Source organism: Protopterus annectens, chromosome 9.part0 (assembly GCF_019279795.1).
Source record: "Protopterus annectens isolate FY-2018-M chromosome 9.part0, PAN1.0, whole genome shotgun sequence".
Taxonomy (NCBI): domain Eukaryota; kingdom Metazoa; phylum Chordata; order Ceratodontiformes; family Protopteridae; genus Protopterus; species Protopterus annectens.
In genome coordinates this window covers 1,361,080,791-1,361,106,504 of record NC_056743.1, presented here as the reverse complement: position 1 = coordinate 1,361,106,504, position 25,714 = coordinate 1,361,080,791, and the positions used below count along the sequence as shown (strand labels likewise).

Here is a 25,714-nt window from a genome sequence, read left to right as displayed (position 1 = left end):
ACAGAAACATGATGCTCCATTTATTTGGCTCCCATAAATGAACAGCATAGTACTGAAAGGTGATTTATGACTACACCCTATATTCTGTTATATTATAAAATTGCATTTGTGTAAAATACACTAAGAGGACAAAGTATAAGAAACCCGGTTGTCACTACCTGTTTATTAGATATGAATGATAACAAATTATATAGTGTATATACGTGTTTAATTGCACAAATGAGTATGCTGTAAAGTACTGATGTGACAATTTATCCTATTAATGTCTTTGCAGACATCACAAGAATTTATACAGAAGCTGAATAATATTCTCGGTGAAGGTGCTGAGCTCAAAGGAGGCTATCAGGAAGCCCCCCTTGCCTATGATGCCATTTGGGCTCTAGCGCTTGCCCTCAATAAAACTGCCCAGGAACTTGCAAAGAAAGGCCAGTGGCTAGAGGAGTTCACCTACAACAGCAACAAGAGCTTTACAGAAGAAATCTACAAGGCCATGAATTCTTCGTCCTTTGATGGAGTCTCTGTAAGTACTGCTACTGTCATTTGTACTCACTCACAGCTCCACACTGCTGTCAGCTATTACTGTTATCAGCAGCTGCACATCTGAAGACTACATTCAACAGTGTAGCTAGAGTAAGACAAGAGGAGCCAACTGCAAACTGATGGGGGTGCAATCAGCCGATACCAGTCTCTCTTTAATTCAATACTGGCTTTTAAAAACAGTATTGCATTTGTTTGTGATCAAACCTGAGCACTGTAGCACTCCATGCAGCCAGGGTATAAACTGTAAGCAACTGTCTGTTACATTTGTAACAAACAGTTTGCTACAGTTTAAAAAGAAGGAAAAGTTGTTTTTTTTAAATTAAAACATGAGTGCAGTAGTGCTCCATACAGATAAGGTATAAATTCTAGCAACTGTTTGCTACATTTTAAAAGGAAGATTTTTTTAGTTAAACAAAAACAGGAGCTCCATAGCACTCTGTGCAGGCAGCGTATAAATTATAGAAAATTTAAAAGAAAGCATTATTTATTTATTTATTTTTAATAAAATAAGTTAAAGGAAGGTGAGAGACAGGGCACCAAAACTGAACTTGAATCGCTTGAGTAAGAGGATGTGTGTGTGTGTGTGTGTGTGTGTGTGTGTGTGTGTGTGTGTGTGTGTGTGTGTGTGTGTGTATGTGTGTGTGTGTGTGTGTGTGTGTGTGTGTGTGTGTGTGTGTGTGTGTGTCATGCATCTTGCCACCTGGTTGGTGTGTCAGTAGAAGGACCTGTGATGTCCTCACTCTGGGCCAGTAATCAAGGAGCCTGAATCTTCTCCACTGGCACTGGAGAGAGACATTCACTTGGAACAAAAAAGGATACACCCAGTTTTTCCCAGATGCAGCTGTCTGCATTAAACAAAATTTCCCTTAAGAGCACACAAGCAACACACTCAGTCTGGGATTTGGGTTTCCCTGTCTCCCTCCCCAATAACACTCCCCACTAGCACAGCTGTAGAGTGGAGTCCTCAGCTGAGTATCCAAGCCAAGTCCTCCAGCAGCCTCTCTGAGAAAGCAGTCCTTCATGTCATTGCTCCAAGTAGATGGCACACACACACTTTGGGATTTGATTTACACACACACACACACACACACACACACACACACACACACACACACACACACACACACACACAAGTAAAATTAATATTAATACAAATGGTAGTTTAAAGTTTAGAATATTCTCTAATGGACTAGACACAATGAAAAAAGTTAAATGTATTTAATAGAGATCCTTTTTGTCAGGTTACAAAAACAGAGGTGTTCTGAGATCAGTCTCAGCTGAGTGATAAAAAATTACTTTTAGTGATGGATTATAGAATGACATCACATACATCTGGTCATCGACTAAAATAAAAATAATTTCAAACCTTCACCCTTCCAGAGTACCAAATTGTTCACCCCAATGACAATGCAGGAAGCTTCCTAGTACATACTTTTTTGTCTCTGGCTGCATCGAGAACTGTAAATATAATAATATTTATGGCCTAAATTAAGTTATTTAATTTCTTTTTGTTTTTAGTCAGCTGGAGATTAACCTCTTCCTCTTTAGTATCCTCTGTTATATATATATTATTTATATTATTAAAATTAAGTTAAAATACTTTCAAACCTTCACCCTTCCAGAGTACCATTGTTCACCCCAATGACAATGCAGGAAGCTCCTTTTATACTTTTTGTCTTTTGTCTCTGGCTGCATGTGTTAGGAACTGATACAATCTTTTTATGGCCTAAATTATTTTTAATTTTACTATTTTTTTTTTCAGCTGAGATTGATTATTGAGATTTGCTTCTAGTCTAGTATGTTCTATAATATATATATATTTCAACAGTTAAAATAATACATGTATTCCTCTGTACAAATCAGTTGATATTCAAATAACATAATTTTTTTTAAATCTTTTGTGTGCATTTACATGTACACACACTGCATGTGCAATCAGAAGCACACACACACACAAACACACACACACACACACACACACACACACACACACACACACACACACACACACACACACACATACACACACACGGGTCACCTTCAGATGCCCATTTCACCCGACCACCGACGACGGCGGAAACACCGAAAACACGCAGATGACCACGAAGGAGAGGTGAGAACCAGGACTCAGTGTAGGAGTGAGTAGTGAGGGATTTTTAGTGTTAGAGCAGGACACAGGAGGGGTAGTGAGGGAGGTGGACTGGTTTAGGGGTTGGTTAGTTTAAGTTGAGCACACACACACACACACACACACACACACACACACACACACACACACACACACACACACATACTGGAATGGCAGGGATAACTGTAAATAGTTGCTCTCTCAACCTTTGTATTGCTCCATCTACCCTACATTTGCTATTTTCTCTAGCTGCAGCCAACTAACAAATGAAACACACCCTGCAACAGGTTGCAGCAGACTGAAGTAATCAGCCAGGTGTGATTTCCAAAACCTTTTACACATTTAATGAAATTAGCACATAGCCACATTTTATGAAAATTTAGAAATGGATAAGACAAAAACTAGGATGTTATGCAGGGAGAATATTGGTTCTTTCTGCCTAGAGTGCCAAAGGAAAGCACTCAACCCAGGATTTAAGATCCCTTTGATACCCTAACCCATTGTGGAGGTACCTTTTCAATGCAAAACACTGAACATTGTAGGTCCACCTGCAAAATCAAGTTAAGAGGTATCAATATATTCTAGAAAGTATTGCTCATGCAGTAAAATATCCCGAGGCAATATCCCTGTGAAGGGGTCAGTGCAAGGAACATAGAAAAGAAACTAGTGCTGCATTTTGCTAGAATAGAATTCCTGACATGTTGAATAATGCACAAACTTGGTCAATTTTTAAAGTGAGACAGCTGATGACGTCTTTATATCACCTTCAGACAGATGTTCTAATTGAGTGTTTTAATAAACTGGGACTAAGTACTTCCTTATCTTTGCTTAAAGTTCAACAAACCTCAGCTAGATCACACCATTTGAACTGTTGTGTGCAGATATTCCAGGCATTAGCTAAAGATAGCTAGAGAAACATGAGAACACTTTTCAGACTGTAGGACAGATTAAGAACTGCAATGACTGTAAAAAGATATCATGGACAACAGGACACACAAAAGAGAGAATAAAATAGAAATGTTCAGCACGACAAATTCAAACCAGGCAGTAAAGTACTTGTGTTAATGCCCAATGCTGAAAAGAAGTTCTTTGTAAAGTGCAAAGGACTTCTTCAAATTGTAGCAAAGGTCATTGAAGTGAATGCCAAGGTGAAACAACCAAGTGAAAAATCAGAACTGATATACTACATAAATGTTAGGAAACTTTGGAGAGAAACTGACATTTCTCAAATAAGTATGTTTGCTGGGAAAATTAAGGCTGCCATAGCTTTTTCTGGTGTTAAAATAGACGAGACATTATCCATATCTTAAAAACAGAAAGTAAAATAATTTGTAATCAGAACTAAGGATATATTCTCAGAGTTGCCTGGTAAACCAATATAATCTAGCATATTATAGAAACTGAGCCTGGTGAAAAAGTACATTTGAAACCATACAGAAAACCAAAATCCCAATGCCAAACAGCCAGAGAAGAGGTACAGAAAATGCTTAAACCCAAACTAAGAAAAATTCCAAAGATCTGTAGTACCTACAGAGGGATTAAATTGATCGGTCACAGCATGAAGTTATGGGAAAGAGTAGTGGAAGCTAGGTTAAGAAGGGAGGTGATGATTAGTGATCAGCAGTATGGTTTCATGCCAGGAAAGAGCACTACAGATGCGATGTTTGCTCTGAGAGTGTTCATGGAGAAGTACAGAAAAGGTCTGAAGGAGTTGCATTGTGTTTTTGTAGACTTAGAGAAAGCATATGACAGGGTGCCTAGAGAGGAGTTGTGGTATTGTATGAGGAAGTCGGGAGTGTCAGAGAAGTATGTAGGAGTGGTACAGGATATGTACAAGGATAGTGTGACAGTGGTGAGGTCTGCGGTGGGAGTGACAGATGCGTTTAAGGTGGAGGTGGGATTACATCAAGGATCAGCTCTGAGCCTTTTCTTATTTGCAATGGTGATGGACAGGTTGACAGACAAGATCAGACAGTAGTCCCGTTGGACTATGATGTTTGCAGATGACATTGTGATCTGTAGTGAGAGTAGGGAACAGGTGGAGGAGACCCTGGAGAGATGGAGATATGCTCTAGAGAGAAGAGGGATGAAGGTCAGCAGGACTAAGACAGAATATATGTGTGTGAATGAGAGGGAGGATAGAGGAATGGTGAGGATGAAGAGTAGAGGTGGCGAAGGTGGATGAGTTTAAATACTTGGGATCAATAGTTCAGAGTAATGGTGAGTGTGGTAGAGAGGTGAAGAAGAGAGTACAGGCAGGGTAGAGTGGGTGGAGAAGAGTGTCAAGAGTGACTTGTGACAGACGAGTACCAGTAAGAGTGAAAGGGAAGGTCTACAAGAGCGTAGTGAGATCAGATATGTTATATGGGTTGGAGACAGTTGCATTGACAAAAAGGCAGGAGTTAGAGTTGGATGTGGCAGAGTTAAAGATGTTAAGATTTGCACTGGGTGTGACGAGGGTGGACAGGATTAGGAATAAGTATATTAGAGGGTCAGCCCAGGTTGGAAGGTTTGGAGACAAAGCCAGAGAGGCAAGATTACATTGGTTTGGATATGTGCTGAGGAGGGATGCTGAGTATATTGGGAAAAAGATGCTAAGGATGAAGCTACCAGGTAACAGGAAAAGAGGAAGGCCTACGATAAGGTTTATGGATGTGGTGAGAGAGGACATGCAGGTGGTTGGTGTGACAGAGCAAGATGCAGAGGACAGGAAGAAATGGAAACGGATGATCCGCTGTGGCAACCCCTAACGGGAACAGCCGCAAGAAGATGATGATAATTCATATCCAAGCCTGATGGTTCTGTAAGGCTTTACAAGGTACTTAGAAAGTCGAATAGTATTCCTAAATTTGATTAATATCTTATGCTCTGAGTAGACAAGTTGATTGAAAATTAGACAAGACTAGATTTCAGTCCACTTTAAACCTTACCAAAGGCTACTGGCAAATTTTGCAAGCCCCAGAATACAATGAAAACAACTGCATTCTCTATAGCTGATGGACTCTTCCACTATACAGTCCTACCTTTGGCATTCCTTTGAGCACTTATATTTCAGAGGCTAAAGGATTAGATTCTAAGATCCCTTATCATATATGCCACAGGCTAATTCGATAATGCCATTATATCTTCTGATAATCGATAAAGTCATCCACCTAAAATCCATGCTGTTTTAAATTCCTTGTGCCAAACTGAATTGACAACTAACCCAGGTAAGTGTAAAATGGGTAGGTGTCTGGGATACATAACAGAAATAAAAAGATAGAAAGTGAAATCCCTGGCTAAAAATGTGAGGAATCTCCAACTGGTCCAAACTAACCAAAAAAAAAAGCACGTTGATATAATTTTTAGGCCTGACAAACTATTACTGCAAGTTTGTCCTAAACTTTGCTACCATCTTTTGTCCTCTGACTAATGCAAACAAAGGTAAGGCTCCACTTAAAGTTCAGTGGGCCATTGAAACTGCCCAGGACTTTAAGATGATGAAATAGCTGATTTGTTCAGAACCTATTCTTATAACTCTTTACTACTCTAAACATTTCCTGGTTCATACCAATGCTTCCAAAGTAGAGATCAGTGCATTGTTTTCCCAGGTGGAAGATGGAGAGCTGATAAAAGATAGTCAGCAATCGTAAAGGAATGTCTAGCCCTCACAACTCTGAAATGCTATTTCCAAAAGAGAGTGAGAGAATGTACATTCCGTATAGATCATGATGGCTGTCAGTGATTTTATAAACTGGTAGATTGTAATGTCACACTGTCACATTGGGCATTAACCCTCCAGCCATGCAATTTTTGTAATTCACCATCATTTGACATATAGCCATCTTAATATGAATGGTCTGTCCCTGGCAGAGCCCGTCCACAGAGGATCAAACTGATGGTTCCATTTTAGAGGTTGGTCATGTGGCACAGTGGTAGCTGCTTAGACTGATGAACTAGGAAAGATACTGTGGAATCATGTGACATAACTAATAGGTACAAAGAGTATATCAGGCAGGAAAGCAGAGGCAGGGTCTCCATAGGAACACATCTGGTGCAACTGTCTCTGGAGATTTTAAAAGGCTGTTAATCGCCCAAGATGGGAAATTCCTGATTTCCTTAATGCTGATTTAAACACTGAGGTGCCAATAAGTCTCCAGGGAAACTTGGTCTGAAAGTATGACCCAGGCTGGAAGCTGTCGCTGTAGTTTAAAGCTTTGAGTTGAAAATTACCTTGCATATACCAGTATAATAGAATTTGTCTTGTCTGGAGAATTAAGAGAAAACTGACACCTGGTTTAAATACATTTGTATTATACTAACAATGCTGAAGCTATGTATGCTTAACAAATGCCATTGAGTGTAAAACAGAACCTGTGAAGTGGATTCTGTGTTTTGGGTTGAAGTAAAAGTTTATTTTCTATTATTTCCCATTTTGCAAGAACATTATTTTTATTAATCACTCAAATAAGCCTTATGTTTACTGCAAGGTGGTGCCTAGAGAATGTTTCTTACTGCAACTGGTGCCTAGAGAATGTTTCTTTGGCTTGAACTTCAAAAAAGTACTACAAGACATGTGAGAATAATGGAGAATGGCTTGCAAGTTTTGCTTCATGTTTTTGACCCACTCCCAAAAGACTGTCTGTTATTAAATATTGAAGTCAAATAGTTTAGTAATTTATGAAGAAGTAATTAATACCACTGAGGAAACTAAATGCTTTCATGAAAAATATATTTTTCAAAGGAGTTTGCCTTAGTCAATTAACTGTGCTCAGCAAAAAATGAAATATAATGTTGCCTTCAAGAGTATATGGAGAGTTTGTCACTGGCTATTAGTCCAGACTGAAGAACACTTTCATACATTGTGCACCTCGTCTGCCTGTGACTCCGGTATGTCATAGTTGTCATAAAAATACGCATGTCATAATTGTCATAAAAAATACAAATACATGAGTCTATACAAAAACATGCCAAGGTCAGAAACATGTTGCTAAAATGAAAGTGACACAGTTCTGCTATACAGAGCCAGGTCCAGCACTAGGTGACCTAGGCAGTTGCTTAGGACCTATTGGCTGGGGGGCCCTGTCCACAATATTAATTCAATTTTAAATTAAAATGAAATGTAATTAAAATAAAAGTTGTTCTTTTTTTCCAACTTGTGTTGCATCTGTGGGCATTGGCTTGCAAAGCAGATGCTTGCAGACACAACACGCATGAGATGTGTTTTCCAGACTGCAGCTTTCCTTCCAGCAAATGGAGCTGCATTAAGATTTATGTGAGCGGAGATTATCTGCAGGTGTAGATAGAAAAATATTTCATTTCTGAATAAGCAGACTTTGTGATTTGATTTCTGTCTATAGATGATAAATGATTAGCAGCAGCAGACTTGATTTCCCCAAAGTGGACTTACAGTTACAGACAAGGGGTGTTTGTGTGTGCATGTGAAATGCCCTTGTTAAAAGAGGGCAGTTTAGTTATTTAACTGTATTTAGCTCATACCCTCTACCCGAACTACAGGAGACAGGAGCCTTAATCCTCTACACTAACTACCAGTTTGTTGAAATGTTCTGAAATGGGTACTTTTGTCATTTATTGGTGCAAACATTTTGTTTCAGTGCCTAATAGAAAACAATGTTTAAAACTACAAATTTAAAATGTGCTGTAATAAATGTTGCTGCATTTAACAAGAGAGGCATTAAACCAGGAAGGTAAATCAATACATGCCTTCATCCATGGTCCTAAAAATATTTTAAGGGGCCCATGGTTTGAAAACACCCAAGGGACCAAGGTACACTTAATCTGCAAGTGGTACATTTTCAGTGTCTGTGAGCTTTAATGCATCTCAGCGAAGGTAAGCTTCGAGAGAAAAGAAGTTTACTGTTGCTCATGTAAAGTCTGTGTTCAATCTGCAACTGTTTTGTGTAGTAAATGGCCATTAGTGCTTGTGCTGTAAATTGTGAAAGCAGTATTAATAGTGCAACAGGTAGCAAACTTGCTTTTGATGTAGAAGGCTGTGGGTTTTAGTCCCACATCATGAAGACAGATTACTGACATTGCAGTGTAAGTACAGAGGGGGGATGCACTCCTGAATGTGTGGTACTTCAAATGAGATGTTAAACTGAGGCTACATCTGTCACTGTGGGTAGCAGTTGCTGCTAGATCTTTTGCATCCACCAGAGCTATTGAAACGGGTAGAAGAAGTTCCCCAGTGCCCTGGCTTTACTTCCCAAGTAGTATAAATACCATCAAGGGTCTCCCCTGAAAAGAGGCCATTAGCTTAGTGAGACTAACCTGGTCAACAAACGATAAATAAATAAAGTTTTAAATTAAATCCACATCTCTGTCTTCTGTTCAAAATTAAAGAAGCAAATACTATGCACAGTGCCAGTTTTGAAGACTGTTTATGATAATTAGGGGGAAAGATAGACAAGTAAGGGGACACCGTAATGACAGCATGGGGAGTGGGGGGTGCTGGTCCATTACCTTGCCTGAGGCCAAATTTGACCACAGTATAGATTTGCTGGCATATACAGAGTTTTCCTAAAAAGTGCTAGGGGCTGAAATTGCATTTATAAGTTTTTTAGCAAAGCACAAGCAGGCCATATTTTGAAATCTATTAACAAATGCTGCACTGACCAAGGTGTTTTGAAAAATATGAGTTGTGACTAAATATGTATGCTTGCATTTCTTGAGATGTTCTAGGATTAAGCTAACAGGACAGTTCACAAAGTATTTGCATGACATGAACTATTTTGTATCTATATTGACCAGGGCAAATACTTAGGGGTAAGAAGCCAATAATAATTCTTGTAGGCTGTTATGACTTTGAAGCAGTAATGAATCATATGTATTTTCACTTTATTCCAGTATATACAAGTAGGATTGACAGTGAGTGGTTAATATCCCATTCCCAATCACAAATCTAGTAGTATTTCCACAGTGCAGCAACAAGCATCAGAAAGGACATCTTTGGTTTTCAAGTTAAAGCAAGTGAACCCAGGAATACTAAATATGGCATGTTTGTGTCATATATGCCTCTCAGCTGCTACATAATTTTTGCATCACCTTCCTAATTTACCCTCAGTTTTTTTGTTAGTGCCATTATAAACAACAGGAAAATCACAGATGATTATTAGCACTAAATAAAGCTAGGCATTAGAGCTGGCATGGTGGCATAGAGAGAGAGACAGGGAGAGAATGCTCCGACTATGGGTGACTTGGTCTGATTAGCAGCTCAAGTGTCTGAGGTGCTGCAAGGGAGGATGGGATTGTCTATCTTGGGGTAGAATATGTATGTAGAGTACACTCTTGAGCATGATTTCTCTGGTAGAGACTGGGGAAACATTCATGAAGGTGCTACTGAGGGTGGGCAGGTCATCCTGCTGACATCAGCCTCTTGCAAAAGTGAGGCGTGGTGCAGCACTAATGCCCACTGGCCATGGGAATGTTACTGGGCACAGGGTTGTGACCGATAATAAAAAAAAAGTCCACTGCGGCAGTATGATGCTGCACCAGGGTCCTTAGTCTCCTCACTGGCCATGTAGCTAGGTCTGGGATATCCTGGGTGAAGTGAACATTAAGGTGAGTCCAGCAGATGCAAATAGCAAGCAGAGGGACAGTGGGAACTGATAGTCATGTGTTGGGAGTCAAACCAAAGAACAAAGAGAGGCATTGGTGGCAACTAATGGTCAAGTACGGGAAGTCAACATGCAGCTCAGTTAAAAAAAATGTTATGCATTAGAATGCTAGAAGTCATTCAGATCTTAGGCCTTTGACTCTTATTTTCCCATGAATCATGAGAAGATGTGTGCAGTCCTTGCCTGCTCTTACTGAAGAACTTAATCCAATGTTTACTGTGACTTTCTTCCAGTACTGTGCAGCAGTAAAAGCTCAAAATGGAGTAGCCCTAACTGTTGATATATGACATTCAAAAATCATTAAGCATGCCCCTTTAAGATGGTTCTGTTCTTTAGAAGTACTTGAAAGTATGTGCTTTGCCAACATCATTGGTTTTATATCTTACGAACAAAGAGAGGCCAAAGTTGATATAAGGGAATGCCTCAGTAATCAGGAAGTAGAGATAGCATTCTTTTCTCTAAAACATGTCATTGAACCTTTGTCAGCTTAGTAAGAAGCTTAATAGAAGACAGTTCTTTGATGACCCTTTGTGCTGAAATTTATTAGTACGCACTGCTGTTCGTGGGCAGGCTTTTGTAGCCTAGGGCTACAGAGATCTCATTTAAGGAACAAGCTCTGGACTTGACTAAGAATGAGACAGTTTCTGCCAATGGGAATTCATACAGGCCCTGAAGTTTAGGACTTTATCACAGCTAATGAAGTAATGAAAACTCTAGCAGAGATAAAAGCTTATCACAAAGGAAAAGCATTTTACTGTTGTACTGAATAAAAGTTTGTCATTTTCCAGTAAATGTCAACAGTATGACAGATGCTGCAATGCTGCTAAATTTTCTTTTTTTTTTGTCAAATTAAACATATTAGGAAGTAGAGATCTCAGTCTTACAAACCAGCTAAGAATTTACTATCAAAACTTGCTTTCCATGTTATGAGACCCGAGAGATTCACAAAATAGTGTGAGATTACGTGTGGGTTGAGGAAATGCTCACTGATTACAAAACTAATTCCACTTCTTCAACGTACAGCAATTGTTCAGAGTTTATATATATAAAGTAGCTGGGGTATGGAGTTTGCCCCCCACCCAAAACAAAAAAAGGTTTTAATGTGTAACAGTGAGTTTGACAATTCCACACTTCATTGTTACACTTGTAAAATTGAGTTTAATGTTTCATAGTTTCAGGGCTCTCATTGTAGAATGTTGACATATCAGCAGGATACCATGCAACTCAGATGTTAACTGTGATCACTTGTTAACACTGCACTGAATATGGATGCTTTCAAACAGCTTTTGCAACAAATTCTTTTCTGCTGAAGTATTGATGTATGCTGCTTTTTTTCTCTGTGCCTTAGTGAGACTCACACCATTCTAGGTATTTGCTGTGCATAGCTTTGTGACTTGTTAACTATAGCACAGACCCAGAGCTAACTTTCAATTTGGTTTGACATCCCAAGGTTAAAAAAAAAAAACATTGCATACAAGAGTCTGCCAGCCAGACATTTACTTTATGTACTTCACCCAGAGAAGTTGAAAAAAAGGGCATGCACGGGCTTTTCTGATGATACTCACTTTACCAGGCTGGAAGACTGCTCAGTGGCAGGGAGTCAAACAATATCAGGCATTTAACAACTCATATGACAGTTTAAGTCCTCATGCTTTACTAACCGAAAATATGTTCAAGAGAAAAGAAAAAAGAGGAAAACGTGCACAATGAGGTATGCCTTTGTGCACTGCAAAAATGGCATTTTGGTTGGGAAAGTGTGGAAACAGAAATGTGGAGCAGGCACTGTAGTAAAGTCCTTAGACAAGGCTGTCTGCCAGTCAACAGTACTGAGACCATGACCTACCTGGGCTTATTTCTAAACAATTTTTCATTGATTTTTATTTCTTGATAATTTTCAAGTCATGTGACCCTTCTCCGATATTACAAATTTTGCTTAATGCACTTCAAAATATCAACATGCTTCAAAATACTGCTCTTGTCAACAACATGTATTACTTTTCTCATTCCTTTCCAAGCTTTGCTGCAACATTCTTACCCCTGTCCCATTTAACCCTACCTATCCCTATTTCTTTCTTCCTGTCTTTCCGCACTTTCCCCTTCCCTTTTCTTGTAATAAATAAAAATTTAGTTCCATTCCTTCTTTCAGTCAGTGTTAGTCACCTTCCATTTTATGTCTATATAATGCTTCTTACCTTAACTTTCCCTCTTTGTTTCTGACTACCGTATATCATATCTGTTGATTTCCTGTTTAACACACAGACAGGTACAAAAATAACTTTTTCCTTTTCTTGCTTACTTTTTCCTGGAATGGCATTTCCTCCATGTGTCTTCCTTCACCAAGCCCTGCCCACTTATCATCACCCCATACCGCCCGTGCACACACATGCCAATGTAATATGTTGTATACCTACTTATCTGTGACTATTGCTCCTCCCATCGCTGCCCTCGCCCTTCTTGCTGATAATCAAACAGGGATATAGTGCTATCGGTATTATCCTCAATTGCTGATTATATATTGGTCACAGCATTTTGTGACCATTACCCATTTCAGAAACCTCCCCCTTACCCAGTGTCCATTTACCCCCATTCTTACTGTGTCCTTATCAACTCCCCCACTGTTACTTCATTTCTGTCTTTGTACAAATCCATCCCCATCCTTCTCAGCACATTCTATGACCTAAACAGATACCTCCACTACTGCTCCAATCAGTTGTCTTTCAGCTACTGGCCCTCCTTTCTTATATCACCATCCCAGACAAACTTGAGAAAACCACAGGAAACAGCAAACTCTTGAAAAATACAAAAACAGCCACAGAGTAGTCTCTGAAACACCAAAAAGGACTTTAATATAGTGAAGTGCTTTTCGTCTACCCAAATAGGTAGACTTCATGAGACAAACATGTAAAAACAGTGTAACAACCCTTTTTAAAGCCAAAAAGGTGCCATTTCCAAACCAATCAGCTCTTGTGCTTAATAAACCAGCATTAATTAGAAAATTTAAAGGTACATCACAAATATACTGATAAAAAATGCTAAAAAGTAAAAATATGAAAATATATAAAAATATATACATATTCTACCACCCACATGAAAAAATAGCCCCAGACCATCCCAGACAACACTGACTTCCCTTGTCCCTTTATTATCCTCTCAATCCCCATATCCTCAGTTCTCCATTTACCTACTCCCTTTTTGAACCACCCAACTCACTCAATTCTTACCTTTCCATTTACTTACATCTCTTTCTGGTCCTGCCTCTCCAGGTGATTGCTACAATTCATGTTTGGTTTTGTTCTCTTCTTCTTAAGCCACTTAAACCCCTCACCTGCTTTTTGTCCTTGCCGTGTCTCCTTATATTTTTTCTACTAACCTCATTCTGTTTACCCTTTCTGGTGTTTGTGTTTTCCTACCCTAATACATTGATTATTTTTTTCATTTACTTGCCTATAAATATTCCTATCAGTTTTCACTCTCTTTCATCTCTTCCTCCTTCTCCAATACCTGTTCCTTATTCTCAGACACCTATTCCCCATTCTCAGACTACTCCTCCATGTAGAGGCATTTGCATAGCTTTTGTATCATATCTAACCACTAAGATGCATTATGCAGAGTTAAATGCCTTACCATAGACAAAATTATTGGAAGATCCATCATCTTAACAATATCTGTTCAAGATGTCCATCTATCAGCTAATTTACTCCACTTACTTCATGTCTACTGAAGTGCTTCATGCAGTACTACATAATACATTTCCACTTTTTCACACTGTTGCTGTTCTTTCAGAGTCACTACTTAGGTAGCTGGAAATGTAGCTGCCAGGACCATCCCAGCTTGTTCAATTTTCAAATAACAGGAGACATTTAGTAAATAAGGCATTACTATAATCGGACTTGAAATCCCAAAACAGTGTCAACACAGAAATAATCTCCTGGTGTCCTGTGTCTTTCTTAGACCTATCAAAACCTATTGACACTCTGTCACACCAGGAGTTACTGCAGAAACCCTCTCTGTCTTTCACTGGGATCTCCACTACAGATACACAGTGGTTTCAATCATGCCTCTTAAATAGAACTCAGTCTTTAACATGGAAAAAAGTCAGCATTTACATCTAAACCTATACACCTCTCTCCCTTTATGTAACACCTGCTTCCTATCATTGCTGTCCAAAAAAACATACGATGAAATGCCTAGGGAGAGTTGGGTAGCTCGGTCAGATGGTTACTCTACGTGCTTGTTTCTCGGACTATGGAGGGCAGGGAGTTCTTATCTCTAACGTTTTGACAAGCTCCTTCTGATGAAATCTACAGGACGGCTCTTTTCCTTACTTTCTACAAGACCAATTACTTGCAAGCTCTTGCACTTGCTCCTTTTCTTTAAGTTGTCTAATTCTGAGCTCTAATTGATGGGATTGTGCCTTCACAGAAGTTATGTTATTAACTCCTGACAAAAGTCTTCTATTAGAATGAAAACTGGGCTAACTGTAAAACCTACATTGCTCCAATAGAATGCATCACGCCACCTCTGTATTCTAGCAGATATGCAATGTTTGAAGGTGATTTTCTTTGGAGTTTTCCCTCTTGATCTGAAGAACACAGATCTTGTAATTATATGTATATATATATATATATATATATATATATATATATATATATATATATATATATATATATATATATATATATAGGGCCTATATCACTTCGACCAAATGTCAGAAGTCCGAACACCATATGTTCGAACTTCTAACCTCAAAGTGCAAAACCATCAATGGCTTAGAACAGCGATTTTTTTTCCCAGGGAAAAAAATTGCTGTTCCAAGAAACACAACACAAGCACACCAAAAAAACAGCAATCTACACACATACACTTAAAATCCTAATCTAACCCTACACTAAACTGTACAGACACTACTATCTATCCACTTACCTTAACCCCACTTACCTGAACCCAACCTGTAACTTTCCTCCACAGTGCTGAAAATAGCGAAGCCAGAGAAATGGCCCACCAAATTCTTTCCCTGGGAAAGAATTTGGTGTTCTGCGGTTTCGCAATAATCAGTTTTTGAACTTCACACTTCGAACATATGGTGTTCGAACTGCTGAAATTTCGATGAACTGATAGGAACCCTATATGGCTCCCTATCCCATTGTTGAAAGTTCAAATCCTCGAAGACGATATGGCCGAGACCATATCGCTGAAGATTTGAATTGCCGACAATTGTGTGTTGGGATCACTGTACAATGCGGAACCCGGGATTTACCGTTTTCCTCACTGTAATGAGATTGCAGAGTCAGTATAATTAAGGGGTGTGGGTGGTACAGGAGGGCTGGAAATCACAAAGGTTACAAATGCGAACGGTCATAATCCTGAAAATGGTCTATGTGCGTCTTTTTTTTTACTATTTTCTCCCCATCACCATTGCAAATCACCCAAAAGCACAAATGTAACATCTTCACCCCCATACAACACACATTGCTGAAATGTGCTAAATATCTGTTAAGACTTCTCAGTAATAATTCATAGCTGTAGCATTCTGGCTATAGTTGTTAGAAATTCAGCAGACAAATCACTGCTTTACATCTTTTTGGAGGGGGTGGACTTCCACTAGTTAGACGAACTCTCAAATCATTGACTCTATCTTGCTATTTAGCCAGTGTTTGTATCAATACACATAAATTAGTTGATTTAGCTTCCAAAAGACATTTTAGTCTACGGTGCCATGCCTCCACCGAGTTTTGCGTATGAGGTAAACATAATGTATTTAGCTCTCGCACATTCCAAAATGTATTTGGAAACAGTGTAGGAAACCATGAAACACAAGCAGATCTAGTGCTGAAATGTCTTTTCCGTCCCATAACATACCAATCTCCAAAGTAGGTAACAAGATATTTCCCTTCAGCAGGAAATATATCCTTTAATTCTGAATATGCTTGCAAAACCTCTTCTTTGGGTAGAAGTGCCAAAGCTACCAAGGATTTAACTAACTTTAAACCTAATTGCTGAACCTTTCTCCACACATTTCTGCTGAAGTGAAACAAACGTCCTTTGGATTTCATGTCATTAACGTGACCTTTAAAACTTTTCATTACGGCTATCTCAAAGTCGCATAATATGTAAAAAAGATTTATCTCACACTCTTGCTGTTCTAATAGCCGAAATATGCAATCCCACATAATATTGTAGGCTTTTAGTGATTTTTTATTCATTAGACAGTATATAAGGGGAACACATTTAGAATAGCCTCCACAACAGAAAAAAATGTGAATGGTATACAACTGTCTACAGATGGCACTTTTGTAAAAGAAGGTACCATCCATTACCCATGTAGTCACATGGCTGAGGTCACACAAATTTTCTATTGTACTAAAAACTATTACATTTTCTTCACTCGAATCAATAACTTGTTCATGAACAAAATGTACACTTTTTAGAGGGAAATCCTCTATATTCATTGTCTCTAATGTAATACTCGGTCTGCGTTTATGTATAACAGATTTATGTCTGATTCTTCATATTTGCTTAAGTAACACTCATCTGTTCGGCATGTTTGGTACAACATCTAATGAGGTAGTAGCTAGAGCGTCTTCTACTAATAAACAAGGTGCATCCCTTGAAAGAGAAGCTTTATGCTTTAAGTTAGCACACATCACATAACGCTTAAGTTCTGAGTGGTCTCCCATATGAAAATGTGGAACTGTCTTATACAGCTCTTCACCATTCACTACAGACTTTGTAATTATCCTACATTTGTAGTTCATTCCTATTTTCCATTTGCAACATCAATAATTCTTTTGTGGTGATTTCTTTTCTAGATGATACATGTAACCATCTAAGATTAATACATTCTTTCCCTTTTGAGATTCAACTACTTTGTAAATCCCACCAACATTTCCTGGGGGTGGATAACAAACTGACGCAATTGCTGAATCAGTACAATGTATGCAATATTAAGGACACAGTATGTATTTATTACATGCATCGAGATTTTGATCTTTGTGATTTCCAGCTTTTGGGATAGTGAGCTTTTGTGATTATAATTTTGGAATACTGAAATTGGGGATTTCAGTATTTCGAAATTATAAAGTGAACCCATATATATATATATATATATATATATATATATATATATATATATATATATACACACACACAGGATCCAGACACATGCTCGACTAGCATATGTCCAAATCACAAAACATCGAACACACATACACGAAAGCGCTTAACATCGACAAGTGCTTCTGTGTATGTGTGCCTGTTTCATAGATCGGACTATAGTGCAGGTAAGGGAAAATTCCCTTTTCCCCACTGTAGTATGACCTCGGAGTGAGAATAATAAAGTAGGGGGGTGGGGGGTGCAGGGGAGCAAAGCCCCCCTGCAGAAACGTAGATTTTTTTTAAATTACACATACATGAATCGCTTTTCGAAGTTAAGCACTTTCGTGTATGTGTGTTTGAAATACACTCAGGTGGGCAATAATGAAGATACTGTGACATGTACACCTCTATGTATACACTGTGGTCACCTTTCGGTATTTAGCAAGGGATCTAACATTGTTCTGTATAGTGCTATTGCCCAAAGATATGCAGCATTGCATAGGGCTGGCTCCATATCTATCTTAAATGCTAATGAGGCAGTCTGGAGGAGAGACAAATGCTAATTAGCCATGTGCTCTCTACCCTAGAACTGCATTCAGAAAGGCCTCTATATGCCAAGCTGTTCAAGAAAAGTGAAAAGCTACATTCAACTACCTGTTGGGATTGGAAGATGGGGGCAGCCACTAAGCACCAGAGATAATTTGTACATGAAGTGCTTTAATGGCAGCATCATTAATATGGGAAACTGGGATTGAGGGTGGAGGGAAACACTAGCCACCAGGGACTATTCGACAGTAAAGTACCTCCAATACAGACTGCATTTCTGTGAACTGGTGGAAAGATGACCGATTTGTTGTGAGCAGAGTTGGAATCTATTCCAAACTGATAAGTACACTTTTTGCAACTTAATTTGCACTGTGCTGTATTTATACATTTGCTTATTATTTATAGTGCTGCTGTATTGTTTCTGTCCCTTGTTGTCTCCACTGTGTTTCCCACCCACCCTCACTGTTCTTGTTTTGGTGGTAAACTTGGTGGCTTTGAAACTGACCACCCCTCTTGTAAATTTGTATTTGGATACTCCTTTTGGGCCCCTCTCATTAGCTCACTCAACTGAGTGCAGTGAGATCATATTCTGATTTCAGGCACTCCTACTGTGTACAAAGGGAACATTTGGGAAGAACAACCCCTGTGGCCTTTTAATCCTCCTCTGTTCCCTCCCTCAAAAAAATAAATAAATAAAAATAATTATATATATATATATATATATATATATATATAGAGAGAGAGAGAGAGAGAGAGAGAGAGATACTTTATTCAGCTGTTCTTACTGTAACTGTCTTAGTTGCTGTGTTCAGTCACTTTTACTCTGCACTTATTACTGCCTGTTAGTAGCCATCTAATTTAATGCCTTCTGTTTTTTTAGTCATTTGTTAATTTAATTGCATTTAATTAAACTGGATTTGCTGTAATAATGCTACACATTTGTGTTAGCCTGCGCTGCATTTGAATTGTATATACTGCTGTTTTAGCTGCATTTCTGTAAAAAAAAAAAAAAAAAAAATTCTAAGCTTGTTTCCTGCCTTTTCTGTAACTAGTCTAGACCACCAGGACAGTTTGTAAGCTGCTGAGCCCCCCAAGCCTTTCTGTGTTGGAGGGAAGCCTTCTAGCTTATCAGTGGGAGTGGTAAGCACTAGGTAGCCTATCTTCCATGGGAAGAGTGGGTTTTGGCCCATAAATTGTAGTTTATTGGCCGTTTAGTCTGTTTTCCATCTCTTTAAACTTGCTGGCTTAAAAGCCTGCATTTGTGCTTGTTCCACGCCTTTCCTGTAACTAGTCTAGTCCAGGTACAGATTTGCTGTATCTAGGACTGTTTGTAAGCTTCTGGGCCCCCCAAGCCTTTGTGTTGGAGTGGAGCCTTCTAGCTTATCAAGTGGGAGTGGTAAGTACTAGGTAGCCTGTCTACCACAAGAGGAGTGGTTCTTGGTCCACGAATTGTAGCTTATTGATCATTTGGGAAGCTGTCCCTCTCTTTCAACCTTCTGGTTTAAAAGACCACACCTGTGCTTGTTTCCTATCGTTCCTGTAACTAACCTACTGGAAAGCACTAGAAAGCCTTAAACTGATACAAGCCTTCTAGCTTAAAAGAGAGTCTTTGGCGTGATTAAGTATCAGTTTGTGGTATTTTCTTGCTGTACTTAACTGTTTTCTGCCTAAATGTTGATTTTCCAGCATTTATTGTGATTTAAAAGCTTCTTTTTTCACATATTGTACTTGTTTGGCTGCCTGCACTTTTAGAAAGTTGTTTTTTTGTTTAAATAATTTGTTTTAACTGTTGTAGGCTACACACTAAAATATAATATTTTCTGATTGCTTGTAGTCATTTAAAGCTGTTTTAAGTGTACTTTTTATTGTTTTTGCCTTATCTTTTCAAAAAAAAAAAACATTCCTTGTTTCCTACCCTTTTAAGCTAGTATAGCCCAGTTTTCAGGCTAGTGCTGAATTCAGGGCTGTGTTACAAGTTTCTAAGTTGCCCAAACCTTACTTGGATAGAGGGAAGTTTCTCTGTTCACCTGTGAGAGAGGAGAACTTTGAGCTGCCATCTGTCACTGGAGGAGTGGTTCCAGGCCAGAAGTTAGTAGTTTAAAAACTGCGTTTGCATGGCTTTGAGCGGTGGGCAGTAACAGTTAGCTACGGTAAAATTATTCCCGGCTCTCCTCTTCACTTTTTCCCTTGAAACTAGTCTCTCAATCTAAACACTCAAAAAGCACCCTACAGTCCAGCACTTGTTCAGACCTAACACTAATATACCCTAACACTTGATTGCCCAGAAGGGAAAGGCTCTTTACCCACCCCTCACCAACCAAGCAACTAAGCAGCTCACCCTACTATTCAGGCATGACCAAAGGGCAACTTCAGGTGTACTCTCCAGTCCAGCTGGTGAACCTGGGTATCCTGAGGCAATGTTACAACTGCCTCATGTACACAGACAACCCTCTCCTCCTACCACAAAACACTAACATATGCGAGAGATGCAATTATACAGCCAAACTGGAGGCTAAGGTCTCTCCACCCAAGACTGGAACAGACAGTCATGAGAAGGTTAACACTTGCACCACACCTCCAGCCTCACATAGACCTAGTAAACCAGCACTGGCAAAAAATATGCATAAATACACTAAATCATACTCGGAAGCTCTAAATAAAAACCTGCAAAAGCATCCGAGAGCTCCAAAGCAGACACCCAAAAAACCTGCACCTCCCATCACAAACCAGACAACACATAAAACACAAAATCAATGTGCCACACAATCACAGCCCTTAAGGCAAAATAACATACCTAACACAATAGTAATAGGTGACTCTATAGTCAGGCACACTGATGTCCCACTCACTAGGCTGGACAAGGAGAAGGTTACTGTTAGCTGCCTGTGGGGAGCCAGAATCTGCCACATAACACAAGCACTCAGGTCACTCCAGAACAACTGCAAATATGACTCTGTCATTGTTCATGTTGGTGTGAATGACCTGAGATGTACCTCCCTGGACTACATGAAAAGAGACATGGAAGAGCTCTCTGATCATGTAGCCCAGGCGGGTATGACCCTGACCCTGAGTGGCATCCTGCCCTCACCAAGAATGATACCTCAGTATAAAGAAGAAAATGATCATTATCAACAATTGGCTAAGCTTCTGGTGTCATTCAAAGAGGATCCAGTGTCAGTCAGCCTGGGAAGATATGCTCGACAAGCTGCATTGCTTCGCAAGAGACCTGTCACCCCTAGGCTTTCGAATGCTGGCCAAGGCTCTTGCTGCCCCCCATAGTGCCTTTTTTAGGCAAGGCTCAAAAGTTAAACCCACCTCCATAAACAGCACAAATAAAAAAATGAGGGTTATGCTACTCAACGCCAGGAGTTTAAATCTCAAAATGCATGTGCTCGAAGCATTCCTCAGTATGGAGAACATCGACATCTGTGCAGTAAGTGAAACCTGGTTCAAGGCTCCAGAGAGCACTCCAGCACTACCGGGCTACAACTCATACCACACATTTCAGTCACAGAACACGGACCGAAACAAAAAAGGATGGGGTGTAGCCACATTCATCAAGGATAGCTACACCTCCAGGTTAGTGGCGCAGCATAATACCTCTGAATTCATCCATCTGCAACTAACATCAGGCAAATCTGCAATGCAAATTGTGACCTGCTACAGATTATTCTTCATGACCCAGAACCAACATTCTGCCTTTCTGGAGACTCTGGAAAACATGAAGGTCCTACCAAACACCCTGATATTGGGCGATTTCAATTACCCTACCATTAACTGGGAAAACTACTTGAGTACAAACTCCCAGGCTCAGTGCTTTCTGGAATTTATCAACTCAAATGCCCTGGATCAGCTGGTAAACTCCGCTACCAGAGGTGAAAACATATTGGACCTGGTCATCACCACATGGGTGACAGGTGCTCCGCACCGGAGGTCAACCTGTCACTGGTAAGATCAGACCATAAACTAATCACCCTGGATGTCCACACCCCACCACCATCCCCAACCAAGGAAACCACAGTGAAAAACTTTTCTAAAGCAAACTTACTTAAGGCAGAGGTGGTAAGTTTCACAGCCCCCAGACTAAAGGATAATGTGGCCCAAGATGCAGAATCCTTTACAATTGCACTCTATGAGAACCTACAAGGATGCATGGATCTTGCCATCCCTAGCAAAACCAAGACTCACTCCCCTAAGAGAAGGAAACCAGTCTGGTGGACCCCTGCCATAAACAGGCTATACAATAAAGGAGGAAACTAGTTCAGGTAAAAAGCAAATCCCAAGAAGGAAAGACATCCCTGATCAGTATCAGTAAGAAACTAAGGTCCCTCATAAAATCATCCAAGGCTAACTTTGAAAGAAAATAGCCAAGGATTCAAAAGATAACCACAAAGCCTTCTTTAGCTATCACAAGAATCTAAGTGGCAACTCACAGATATGCTCTGAGCTAGTGCAAAACAGCACAAAATATACTGAACCTACTGATATTGCCAACATCCTGGTAGATAGATTCAGTGCAAACTCCTCCCCCCTCTCACCTCCAAAAGGGCCCACAACAATACCGGAAAAGTGTAGTGTCCCTGAAATCACAGACGCACAGGTGAAAACAGCCCTTTCAAAAGCCAAAAACACAGCATCAGAGGGGACATATGGTGTCCCAGGATGCATCTTGCATGAACTACAGAACAAAGTAATCCCCCACCTAAACACACGGTTCAACCTCAGCCTCTCCACAGGCTACGTGCCCATAGAATGGCGCACAGCAATGGTTATTCTGCTCTACAAAGGAGGGGCCACAACTGACCCTGGTAAGTATCGCTGCATAAATCTGACTATCCTGGTCTGCAAGGCTATGGAGCGCATCATCATGGAACTCATTAACAAAGACAGTGGGAACCTCCAAACACTTGACCCGAACCAGTTCGGCTTTGTTAAGGGCAGATCATGCCTTCTAAACCTGGTTGACTTCTTTGAGCCAGTCACCAAGGCCATAGATGAGGGAAAGGTGGTTCACACAGCCTACCTTGACCTCACCGAGGCATTCAACACCATTCTTCACTCAGGTATTATAGAAAAACTCACCAACCTGAACATAAACCCCTACTTCACAAGATGGGTTGCCAACTGGCTTACAGACAGAACTCACGCAGTAAGAATAGCAGGCTCCAGGTCCTACTCTAAACCATTCACAAGTGGTGTCCCACAAGGCTCAGTCCTGGGATCCCTACTGTTCAGCATATACTTCTCAGAAGTACAGGCAAACACAGGAGGACTATGGCTAACCATGTTCGCCGATGACTGCAAACTGGGAGTCATAATTGACTCTCCAGCTGACACAGACATCCTCCAAAAAGGCCTTACTGAGACAGACACCTGGTGTCAAAGTCATGGCCTCAAGCTAAATGCCAAAAAGTGCATAGTCATCCCATTTGGGAAAAACAAAACACCCACGAATTACCACATAGGTGGCAGCCCCCTTAATACAGAAGAGGTAATAAGAGATCTGGGGACCCAGGTAGATAGTAATCTCTCCTTTGACAATCATATTCTCTTAGTAGTTAGGAAATCCTTCTATGTGGCCCATCTAATTACTAAAGGGTTTGCATCTAGAAATAAAGAAGTTATAGTGCCCCTCTACTTGTCACTCATCAGACCCATCATAGAGTACAATGCCCCATTTGGGATGTACCTCACAAGATACTTCCAGCAGCTGGAAAGACCACAAAAGTACCTCACCAAGATGATTACTGCCCTCAAACATATGTCCTATGCAGACCAACTGAAAAAACTCTGTCTGTACTCAGTAGCATATTGCTTACTCAGAGGTGATCTCTGCCTGACTTACAAAGCCATGTCCAACTCAGAATTGATGGACATGCTCCACCTAAAGAAATCCAAGTCACTGTGAGCCACGCATTCTAGTGAGCTAAACCTCACCACAACAATAAATAGAACATGCTGGAGGGATAGATTCCTGTCACAGAGACTCCCCATGCTTTGGAACAAAATTCCTATCTACATTCTTGCAGAGCCCCTCACTAACACTCTTCAAGAGAAACCTTGACGAGTGGATGGGTAACAGAAAATACACCCCTGGGATCACTTCATTGGCTCTGCTTGACAGAGGCTCAGTTAATTAATCAATGGGGCGGCAAAAGCCGACACACTCTGGCTAGGCTTATAAATGCCCTTGGGCAGATAGCCTAGTACCTACCTATGAACCTATAAAAGCATTGGCTATAGGATGAGATCATGGTTGGACTGGGGACCATGGGAGAACAGACAGATCAGGGACAGATATAGGAACTATAATGTGTGTGTGTGTGTGTGTGTGTGTGTGTGTGTGTGTGTGTGTGTGTGTGTGTGTGTGTGTGTGTGTGTTTATATGTTTCTGTGTGTAGAAGAGTGACTATGGTGGAATTACAATTTCTCCATGAGCAGCAGTTCACTATTTTATTGTAATATCCATCTTGTCTGCAGATGCCAGATCAGTTTGCCCCCATACTCTGCATCTGCATGAGCAGAATCTGCAAAATAGGAAAACAAATTACATAACACTATTGTACAAGCATATACAAGTTTTTTATTATCTGACTTACAGTGAATTCTGACAGCAGTTGCTAGATGGATGGCCATACAGACCTAGGGGAATGAAGTAAGGGTAACTAGCACCCACTGAAGGGGACTACCTCAGATTTGGTCAGTGGGTATATGACTGAATAGAATCTCAATGAGTATTAAACCTCTCAGGCAGCAGGAGCCTGTGATGAGAGTGGCAAAGAAGTGAAGGCTCTGAATGTCACATCCTAAAGCTGAGAGGTCAAAGGACACTTGACTCTTTGCTGCTTTGCTGTCATTTTCTAATCAATAAATCTAAAAGTGTGTGCCACAAATGTCCTCAACAAAACCATTTTTAACGTAAGCACTGGAAATAGCTGTACTCTGATCGAGTGACCTTTGACAGCAAGACAAATGGTTCACCACCTGATAACAAAAAAAGGAAATTAGCAGGCTGCTTCATGTGTGCTTACTTACTAGTGCAAATGAGACGAACAGCTGTTTCATCTTCCAAAAACCATGCACTTATTTAAGGTAGAACTTGAGATGGTTGCAGACATCAAGGCTATAAATTTGTCCCAGGAAATGGGGAAGAATAGGCTGAAAGACAATTCTAAGATTCATTTCAGGTGAAAATAAGGGATGGTCTTATTGGATATCTTAGAACTATGAAAGGCCAGATAGATTTCCCTAAAAATAAGTGCCTGAAGCTTTAAAATCTTGTGAGTAGAGGTGATGGCTATTAAGAAATGCATCTCCCAAGAAATGTTTTTCTTATACACAAATCCTACAGGTTAGAAAAGGCAATGCTCAGGGCTGCCAGTGAAGAATCATATGTCTTTATTTATTTATTTATTTATTTTATTTTATTTTAGCATTTGTTGACCGGGTTAGTCTGACTGGGCAGAAGCCCAGAGACCCAGGGAGAGACGCTCCAGCAATATTGGTTGCATAGTTTAAATTATTACATAAATTATTAACACTGGCAGATCTGTGTTTAAGAAGAAAGAAAAAATATATAAACTATATGACAGACAGGAACAGTATGACATGACCTTGAGGCAAAACTGTAACCTGTTGTTGCCTAGTTATATAACAAGAAGGGAAAGGGCTCTTTATACCAGGATGTAAATAATGTCCACTCCTCAACTCAGGAGCCAGCCAGTAGTAACCACAATCTTGTTACAATGTCACTGATAGGCAGAAATGCCAAAAATAAGCACTTAACTGT

General features: G+C 39.9%; 1 protein-coding gene across 1 annotated transcript in view; it reads left to right on the top strand.

The window, feature by feature from the left end:
* LOC122812080 (gamma-aminobutyric acid type B receptor subunit 1-like) overlaps positions 1 to 25,714 on the top strand; it is a 4,315,174-nt gene that overhangs the window by 3,280,030 nt on the left and 1,009,430 nt on the right. Inside the window, exon 14 of the mRNA XM_044084348.1 lies at positions 275 to 520. Coding sequence (XP_043940283.1) covers positions 275 to 520 — 246 coding nt within the window. The remainder of the gene's footprint in view (positions 1 to 274; positions 521 to 25,714) is intronic.